General features: G+C 34.6%; 1 protein-coding gene across 8 annotated transcripts in view; it reads left to right on the top strand.

Annotated features, from left to right (window-relative positions):
• The window catches only part of PPFIA2 (PPFI scaffold protein A2), a 474,850-nt gene that overhangs the window by 395,673 nt on the left and 68,414 nt on the right, over window positions 1–10,763 (top strand). For 7 of the 8 annotated variants that reach the window (XM_007457669.1, XM_007457666.1, XM_007457665.1 and 4 more), the window contains 3 exons: window positions 435–464; window positions 3,936–4,066; window positions 5,788–5,942. In XM_007457669.1, the coding sequence (XP_007457731.1) occupies window positions 435–464; window positions 3,936–4,066; window positions 5,788–5,942 (316 nt within the window). Of the gene's footprint in view, window positions 1–434; window positions 465–3,935; window positions 4,067–5,787; window positions 5,943–10,763 lie in introns of those variants that run through there. The other variant, XM_007457670.1, reaches the window with a different exon arrangement.

Genomic DNA, 10,763 nt, shown 5'->3' with positions numbered 1-10,763 from the left:
CCCGCGTCTCCTGCATCGGCAGGCGGACTCTCAAGCACTGCGCCACCAGGGAAGCCCTACACATAGTCTTCTTCACTCCCATCTATATTTTCTCGGGAGGATATAGTCTCATATTTACTTCTGGCTAGCTCACTCCATATGTGCTTCATATTCCCTAAGGTCCATGTCTCATGTCTCATGTTTTATGTATATACACATGATCCCATCATGAAGACCCGTCCCCTGCAACATGCCATCTAGGAAGTTTCCTCTCTAAAATAGTTCCCTGGAGGAATGCTTTTATAATGGTTAAAAGACATTTATTTTGAAAAGAATGGAATGAAAACAAAAAAAAAAGATAGTTAAATTATAGATACTGTTTAACTTGTGACATGGTCAAATGGTAATCATTAATTGGTTCTGTTTTATGTCGCTTTTATTACTGCCAATCACAGCCAAGTGATCTAAGGAAACATCGGAGAAAGGTACTGTACACTTCTTTGATCTGATTACTAACTGAACATTGTTTTTTCTGAGATTTAAAATTATATTTCTTCTAACTGAAGCATTTTATAAAAAAAAATATTAAAAGTATTTAAGTGTTTTTGAATTGTTTAAATATGATCATAAGAGTAAATGTCTCAAAATAAAATTGTTTATGCTTTCTAGGGTAACTATTAGACTGTGGGGACTAAAATATCCTGATTTCCCACAGAATTCTTAGATCTCTTTTGGTAGAATTAGATAGTTTACTGTCGATATCTAGAACAACAGTGATGCTTGTTTTAAAATATAGGTTTTACCGTTATTCAGATATATAAGACCAACAAATCAAGAAACAATTGCCAATAAGTGATAGCTTCTTGCTTCTACTTTCCAAGAGCAAGGGACCTGCTTCACTATGCCGGGTCAAGGGGAAGCACCAGGTCAGCAGTCAGAAAGAGTGAGAGGAAAGCATGGGAAGGAATGTTTATTGTGGTTTTTGTAGGAATGGAAAGGCAGGGTAAGCAGGTTTAAGATTGGCTTGTTTGAACAATTTCAGTGGGCTGTAGGGTCTAGGGGCTCTCTCTAGTTGTCAGATACCTGGCCTGGGATGATTAAGACAGAGGAATAGTGCCTCCTGGAAAGTAAGAGCCAGATAGAGAAGAGGATCTGAGGTACTGATGAAGATGATTGGTTTGCATATGGAAGACACACTCCAGGAGCGTAGTTACCTATCTCTAGGAATTAGCTAGCCCTGGGATGGGCATTCTCAGCATGGTCTCAGATACTAGAGCATCACAAATACAGAAAATATAAAAGTAGAATTAATATACTACTTTACTGCTTGGAATGAAGTCAAGAGAATAAATATTGGGTATAGGAAACAAAATGCACCACAGTTCTGATTCACAAAATGACAGCTTGTTAGATGACTGAGAACAGCAGAGCTCAGACTCACAGGATATCAGATGGGACAAATTTCAAAGGTTCAACCTACTATCCAGTACATCAATCTATTTTCAGCATCTTCAAGATGTGGTAGTCAGCCTATGCCCAAATAATTCTGGAACCAGGGAACTTTTTTTTAATTAAGGGAATCCATACTATGCTTACATGGCCTTAGATTGATTGAATTTCTTTTTATTTTCCATTGTCTATCTTCTTTTAGCATCTTCTCCTGGACACTACCAGTTAGTTCTCAGCTGTCAAATTTACCATGCATAATGTTATTACTATCTTTCTTTGACCCCTTCCACCACTTAAAAGGATTATACTGGGAATAAAGGAAGAAATCTGAGCAGATGATGTAAAAGAATTTCAGTGTGTATAAGGAAAAAAAATCATAAAGGAAGGTCCCATGCAGAAATATAGCCTCAGGGAATTCAGGGAATAAAGAGATGATTGGTAAGAAAGGTAGGTCATAAGAAAGAAAACCACAAGCTAAAATTTGTTTTATATATATATATATATATATATATATATATATATATATATCCCTTCCTGTAAGAAGAACACAGTCTTTCTGAGATACAAATGTGTTACAGAATATAATGTGAAATCCCCATTAATTGTACAATAAAACAAGACATTGAAAAAAGATCAGGCATAAACTTTAACTAAATTGTGTTATATATATATATATATATATATATATATATATATATATCTCAGGGTAAGGAGTTATATGCATGATTTAATTTGTACATCAAAAGAACAAATTAAACTAAGTATTATCAGTTCTGTTTTATTGATGAGGAAATTTAGTCTTAGAATAGATAAGTAATTAGCACATGTCATTCAACAAATTAGAGAAACCAAGATTCAAATCCATCTCTGATTATGAAGCTTTTCTCCTTCACTTTGTTTATATAGTGTGAGCTCTAAGCATTATTCAGAGAAATGGTTTGTGTATGATGTTTTTTAAGAGCTGATATTTTGGTAAAGTTGGCCTAGTTTGACTTGCCATGTGGAGAGAGGAGGGCATTTTATAAGAGTGTGTTTCAGGAAAACATCTGAAACAGAAGTAATCAGGCTTCACAGAAGCAATTGTGGAAAACAGTCATGGTTAGATAATGGAATTGTGAAAACTTAAGTACGTATTAGGAAGAGTTTAGAAATATGCTTTATGAGTTTAGATGAGTTTAGATGAGATGTGAGCTTAGAAAGGGTTTTCCGTAGTGTTGACATCATGCTGAAGCAGTTCCTGAAAACAGTTCTGGTGGCACTGTGCTCGTTGAAATGGAGAGAGGAGATCTTATTAAGATGACTGCCTAAGCTGTTAAAAGTAACCTAGGCTTAAATGACAAGAGCCCAGACAAACAATTTCATTAAGTTTCTCCAACACATGAAGTCTTTATCATATATAACACACTTACGCATAATAGCTTAATGTAGAAACTAGCAAGACATGGTATAGACAAAAGATGAGAACACAGCTTTAAACATTTTGTTATAGCCATATTGAGAAATTTCTTCATCAGAACTTCTAGAACCATATATCTTTTAGCTATGCTTTCTACAATCTGTCTCTCTCTCTCTCTCTCTCTCTCTCTCTCTCTCTCTCTCTATATATATATATATATATATATATATATATATTTTAATGCACAATGGTGCTATGAAAAAATGCAGCATTGTTTTTAAAAATATCTTTATTGTACAATTAAGTTGATTGTTGAAAACTCTTACAGTTCTATATATCTATCTCTGACAAAATTTATGGTATCCTGAATTGTTCCAGACTCTGAACTAAATTCTTTAAAGAAATCCCCTCCATCCCATCTGCTTATGGTGCTCTGTATGCCTTTGTCAATTTTCCCATGAGAGGCAATGAAATGAAAAAATTTGCAGAAATTCTGTTCTTACCTTTTATTATTCTCACTTTAAAAAGAAAGCTTTTTTCTTATAAACTGCAACTCTTTTTTTAAACATCTGGGAACACATTTAAATAGCCTAATTTAAAACACTTTATCTGATACAGTTATATTTTGTCAACTTCTCACTTCAAAAATCTCCCACTTAAAACCGTCCATGTTATGATAACCTGACTATGCATATTTTTAGTGAATTAGCTCAAATATGTGTTCAATAACTTTTTGTAAAGCTTTTACATTCTGATATAATCAAATGGATTCCAAGATAGCTGTTTCATAGTCCCTGGATATTGATCTATGGTTTTTACTTACTCTTAAATAATATATTTGTGTAGTGAGTCTATTTCTGTGTGTGTGTGTGTGTGTGTGTGTGTGTGTGTGTGTGTGTGTTAACTGGAGTGTCTTAATTTTTAAATAGTTATGAAATTCATACTCTTTAATAATGTGAATTTATATATGTAATACCTATATGCCCCAAGTTTCTTGTTCTGCTTTTATACTAGAATTACTCAAACAGCCTTGCTTTATTGATTCTCCATTTTCATCAATTTCAGTTGAAATTTAGAAAGAGTTCATCTGATGTATCGTTTTTGCTTCTAGATTGCAGTGGTAGAAGAAGATGGTCGGGAGGATAAAGCAACAATTAAATGTGAAACTTCTCCTCCCCCTACCCCTAGAGCCATCAGGATGACTCACACCCTCCCTTCTTCCTACCACAATGATGCCCGAAGGTATGACTCTCCCAGCACACTGCACATTGTATGTTCTCTTTCCAAAAATATTCCTCCTTCTTTCAGTGTTATCAAACAGACTACTTAAAAATTTATATAAAATTTTTGATTTAAGCTATAATTCTGCTCCCTCTCCACAGTGTCACTTGTGAAAAAACCAAATTTTCATTCTGAGATCAAATTTTCAGTTTTAAATTTAACTGTATATTTATGGTCTTGTTACTAGCCAATATTTATGAGAATAGATTTTCTATTTTTAGTGGATATTTCCTATTAAAATGGAGTCAGACTACAGGAAGGACTTATTAGAATAGTTACAAAAAACTAAAGGATTCTAATACAAGACTATAAATCTAGCTTCTAGTGTAAGGATAATTAAGGTCTGAAAAGTCCATGCTTGTACCCCAATTACTTTTAACAGACAGGTATGTAAATCACCCTATTGGTGCTGCAAGTGCCAGCTATAACAGCTCCTCCTTAGAGAAGAAAAACAAAAAACACATTTGCCGAAATATTAAAAGAAAAGTTTACATGGGGAAATACCCCATTTGTCATAGCAACTCTTCATACTGTCCTTTCCATCTGCCTAAAAAATTGAAGCAGATCTCTATTAATGCCATAAATAAGTCTAAGCATGCAATTTACATCTTAAATGTATGTACTTTCACTGTCATCAATTACAGCATCTCTGAACACTTAACTGATATAACCGAATGTAATGACTTGATCAATACTTTAAGAATCTGTCTTCTAAATAGTATGTGTTTTACAATAAACGGTTTTGAAAACAGAGCTTTCTGTGCCAGCAGACTTTTTTTTCCTGTTTTGTTTATTTTTAATTTCTAATGTGAAAAAAGTTACTCCAGATTCAAAATTTATACTTATTTTACTCTCAAAAAAAAAGAGTGAAATATATTGTAACATATGAAAAGCAGTAGCTTTTGGAGTTTAGAGAATATGAACTCAGATTAATTTGGATGAATAAAGTTAAATAACTCATCACAATATTGTCAAATTAACAGCTGTAAAGGAGGATAACAGTATCATTGAACCTATCCTATTAATACAGTGTCAAATACATTGACCAGGAATGGAACCTAGATCAACTTGCTTGGAAATCATTTCAGCTTATCATGTACCTAAAAGAATACCTGAGAACTGTAAGAAAAAATATACAGTGATCACTAGGGTATATGATTTGTTACTTCAAAATCTCACAGGTGATTTAAAATTCAATGAATTAGTCTCCAAAACTGAGAGAGAGAAAGATAGCTAGAGGAAAATCCAGGAAAACCATGGGCTAGAATAGAGCATAAACTTTATTAGCTATATTTAAATTTCTTGTCATAGATCATTATGTTTAAGATCTAAAAATCAAACTCTGCAAGAAGGAAATAGGTAAAGAGTCAGGGCTAATTTATAGAATTTATAAGTTAATAAAGCAACCTATGTTAATTGATTAGTTTGATATTATATGAAAAATAAGGAAAATATATTTGGGAAAAAAAGAAATTTTTCTAGAGAAAACCTGGAGGCTCAGGGCCCTAAGCCTGAGGAAATCACACTTTAATATGCTTAAGAAAAAACATGGGAAAAAAGGAGAAAATAACATTCAAAGTGTACTTGTTCCTCCTTTCGTACTTTTATCAAGGAATTTAATCTTGTGTACCTTGTGGATGCTACACCAAAGCAAGCAATTTGTCCTCTTTCGTGTTTTACAGTAGTTTAACTGCCTCCCTCGAGGCTGAAAGCCTTGGGCTTGGCAGTGCCAACAGCAGCCAAGACTCTCTTCACAAAGCCCCCAAGAAGAAAGGAATCAAGTCTTCAATAGGTCGTTTGTTTGGTAAAAAAGAAAAAGCTCGACTTGGGCAGCTCCGTAAGTATGCATGTTTGACTTTCCGCTGCCACTCATTTTCCTCACTTCTTAGCATCCATCTGTCTTTCGTTTCATTTCTCATATTTTTATTTTTTTCCTACCTGACAAACTTTCTGTTTTAATCAGCTGTATTTAATCCAATACAGCTGAATAAAGCTTGACAAAAGTTTCAAAGGAAGAATATTGTAAAACTTTCAGTCCTTTTGATTTCTCTGTTAATAACAATACCTAGAATTTATGTAATGTTAACACTGTGATAGACACAAGGACCCTCTGAAGCAAGTGCTATTACTGTCATCCTTATTTATTGATGAGTAAACAACGTATTAGTAATTTGCAGAACTGAGATAGTTGTCCTAGGGCCATGTTTCAAAACCAGCTTAAAACCATTGAGTATACTGCATAGATGTGTATGAGAGCTTAGCTGTGTGAATTTAGAAGCTTTTCTGTTGAAAAAATTAAGAAGCCTACAAAAAATCCAAAAGAATTCTTTTTAGGTCAAAATAAAGCATTATAAAGGGCATAAAATGTAAAAAAAGACAAGGTTTCTTTGTTTTAAACTGTCACAACTTTCCACTAACAAACTCAACAACATGTAGGTGGAGAGATAGAGGGAAGAATCTGGCAATAGAGATTGTGTTAGAATTAATTATTGTTGGTGAGTAATTGAATAAAATAGATCAGTACATTTGAAATGACCCTAGGTAAATATATAAATACATAGATACCTTGTTAATAGATGGAGGGATAGATAGATAGATAGATGGATAGATGGAGAGTCTGAAACAAAAAGAATATGTGAGATGTATTTTCTAAAATGATGATATATACACATGATCTTTTTTTTCTTTGGTGTCTTTCTACATATTTACTTTTTTTCTGAAATCTCTTTTCATCATCTTGGTTATTTATGATTTGCCTCTTCTTTTTCCCTGCTCTTCTCCTTCTATTTAATTTAGAACTAGAGTTAAGTTACAGGGAAAAGGATTTAGCTCCTACCTCTAATAGTAAGTGATGAACAGAATGATACAAAGTTCTTAGCACTCCCTTTGGATTCTGAAATAAAGGAATTATTATTCACAAGTAATGTCCCAACCCCTAGACTTAGTTTCCTTCCCTGGCACCGCAAGAATTTCTGAGAATAATATTCATTTTTGCAGATTTACAACCGTGATATTATTCAAAAATATCTTTCCCCACTTCCACAGCATGAAACCCACACAAAACATCAGAAGCCATAGGAAACCGATGTTTATAACACATGACAGCCAGTTGTGTGATTGAGTGTTACCATCAGGAGAATTAAATCCTCTTTGGGTTTCTCTTTCTCAGGATAGGAACCCCTTAGGATATAAAAAAAAGAAAAGTATTATTGCATAAGGAAAGAAAAGAAAAGTTGATTACTTGGGGGATATAAAATGTACATGCCAAGACATTGTTTTAAAATTTGTTTTATTTTATTTGACAACTATTCATAGTCAAAATCAAGGTATCCAGGATATAATTTAAAGTCTAGAAAAATATAGAACCTTCTAGAAACTTAGCCTTTTTACCCATTTTCAGTGACTGTGTGTCTCTATGTCAGAACAGATGAGAAGGGAATCAATTACAATTAGGTTCTTATCAACTCCATCCAAGTAAGAAAATAGCAATAGCTATTCAAGATCACATTATAGTCCTGAGAAGATTTCTGAGCTCTGAGCAATTTTGTTTTACTCCATAGAACAACCGAGTATAAACAAAGCCAGTGTCAGCAGCATAGTAAGGTCTACAATGCTGATGAGGAAGACAAAGACAAAAATCTATACCTCTGGAGCTATACAGAAGCTACACTAAGGGTGAATCAAAGCTCCTGGAGAAACCAAAAATAAAGGTCTTTATTGAAAATAATACTGAGAAAATAAGAAGAAAACACAGGCACAAGTAGGTTTCAGGAATTCATATCTTTTTCCAGAAGAAATGGTACATGGTACCACTAGTGCTTTGGTTGAGGGATATGGACTCATGTTTACTTGTGTCCTGAAAGATGTACATCCAGGTTGTGAGGGGAGGACCATGAAAACTTACCAAACCCAGGGGCTACCACTTAATGCTGCTGATTCACACATCAGAGGAAATTAGGGAAACATCTCTAGTGATCATGATTTTAATATCTTGATCTAGAAAATTCTGACATGGGAGCACTGTCAATGTTCTTTCTTCTACCAATGAAAATAGAAATAGAAGATAGGAAATGATGGCATGGAAAGTAATATGGTAGAGTGATGATGGTGTCAAAGAACCAAATTTGAAATTTTGGACCATGTCCCAATATTTAGAGCACTTAAAGAGTTTAGCTCATAAATGCAAAGAAATGTAAGTTAACCTGAGAGTAGCTGTGCTAGATGCCTTTAAATGAAATGAGGTGTGGAAGAAGAAAATTTTCTAAATAGAACTATGAAAATGTTCACTTAATTCCATCAGGAATGACAAACAGAAAGGGAGGAATTCTTAGTAATTCACAGAGAAGAATAATTATAAAGAATAATCCTTATATAACAATCTGAAAAGCCAGGGTAATAAAGTGAACTTCAGTTATGATGAGTCAGTCAATGTGACTGCATTGATAACCACTAACCATGTAGAATCAAATTCAATATACATATAATCTATTTTTACAAATGTGTTATAGCAGAGGCAATATAAATGTGGAAACTCCAAAAGTCAAAGGAAGCAACACATTGAAAAGCATTTGAATAAAGCTAAAAATACTTTAAAGATAAAGTATTTTAAAAGATAAAACATATATATGAACCATGCCTCCTTGAAAGTCACAGTTGAACTTGGGGAGAGTGTCCTGGCAGAGGAAATATTCCTTCTATCAGACTTGGGGATCTGGTTTTAGTTTCTCTTTCTCTCCTCTTTCTTCTTTCATTTTCTTTATGTATTACAAGCACCAATGTGAAAAGATGCAAAAACAGGTTCGACAATCTCATTGAGGGACATGGAGACAGCACGGCCAGTAAATACCTCTGCTTACTTCCTAGAGCATACAATAGATTCAGGATGCAATAACACCCTTTAAAGACTTAGCAGCCGAATGACCACAACTTTTCCCCCCTGAGTAATGCATCCAGATGCAATGCATCTCTGATATTTCCATTAATCTTTTTTTTTTTTTTTTTTTTTTTTTTTTTTGCGGTACGCGGGCCTTTCACTGTTGTGGCCTCTCCCGTTGCAGAGCACGGGCTCTGGACGCGCAGGCTCAGCGGCCATGGCTCACGGGCCCAGCTGCTCCGCGGCATGTGGGATCTTCCCAGACCGGGGCAGGAACCCGTGTCCCCTGCATTGGCAGGCGGACTCTCAACCGCTGCGCCACCAGGGAAGCCCTCCATTAATCTTTAAACATGCTCATGTCTAATCTATATTTTAAAGGTCATCATTAATCCTGCCATCTTCCCAAAATATTGACTTATCTTTTCCCTGCCTTTATAATCCAAGCTTAAGTGAGTTGTCCACAACTACTATTTTTACTTCCTCATCTGTCAATCACTTTACAATTTTCCATATCCTGACTTCCACACATAAAATTCTAGGAACAAGTTCAGTTTTAACCAATATGGAAGGAAAGGCTAGATAGTATCAAAGCAATTTGAGGATGGTAACAAACTCACAGCTATATTTATGATAATGTAAACTTAAGTAGTAGATCTGAAATAGGTGACCTCTTCCTAAAAATAGATTCTAAAAAATTTTGGTACAAAAGCTGTATCTAACAAATAATAGATATAAGTGAATGGCATAGACATGTAAGAACAATGTCAAAAAAGCCACCAACCAAAATAAACTGATTATTGGAAAAACTGCCCAGACCAAAAGGGGAATTATAAAATTCTTATTTTTATTATTTTTGTTTAGTAATTTTAAAGTTTAAAGAAAATGAATAAACTGAAGGTGTACCTTACGTGAACAAGATATAAAAATAAGTGGACCTATTCCAAAACTCACATTTTTGCCTCTATCTGCTTACTTGAAAAGCACGACTTCATCCAGAAAAGAGGCACTAACAAGAGGACACTGAAGCCCAAGAGAGTTGATAACTTGAGGAGTGGGACAGGGGGAATGCTGATAATCCAAAGTCATTTATTTATTCCTACTCTGAGTGAATAGCATATGTTGAACCAATGTGAAGTATAGAGTACCAACCATGGACTTTAGGAAAATGGTTAAAGCATGGCATTGGCATCAAAGAACATTCAATTTAGTGAGACAGATAGTACATAAACATGGACAACCTTTCATTTAAAACAAATCAAAAACTTGAATATATTTCTGGCCCAAAAAAGTTTTACCTGCTACATTGTCTGTCCTGTCAAGGCAACCATGAACAGGAGTTCTGAACCTCGAGATCCATGGTTAGGCATCAGTAATTGGAATCTTGACTGGCTTGACTTTTAATTTTATCTGAAGGCATCAACCTGTTTTGAAACAAAGCAAATTAAATTGTGTTTAAAATAGGCATATCAGATGAAGCTCGTTTGTTTCTTTGACAAAGTTACTTGGTAACAGAACAGGAAAGGCATTTGGGTGAGCTGTAACTCATGACAGCCCTGTAGACAAGATGTCAGAATGGGGCCTGGGTGATGGAAAAATTTGGTGGGATTTATAACTGGTTGCATAGGCCTCCTTTATATTGATGATAAGTGGAATGATGCCACCTTGGATCCAGGTTTCTAGTGACAAGATTAGGATTCACCCTGTTCTTGATCCTCACATCCCCCAATCACTTGGACGTGAATATTTCGACAGCCCAGTAATCTGATTTATGGATCACTGATAGGG

The sequence above is a fragment of the Lipotes vexillifer genome, unplaced genomic scaffold, assembly GCF_000442215.2.
Source record: "Lipotes vexillifer unplaced genomic scaffold, Lipotes_vexillifer_v1.1 scaffold117, whole genome shotgun sequence".
Classification (NCBI taxonomy): Eukaryota; Metazoa; Chordata; class Mammalia; order Artiodactyla; family Lipotidae; genus Lipotes; species Lipotes vexillifer.
This window is presented reverse-complemented; position numbering and strand designations above follow the sequence as displayed.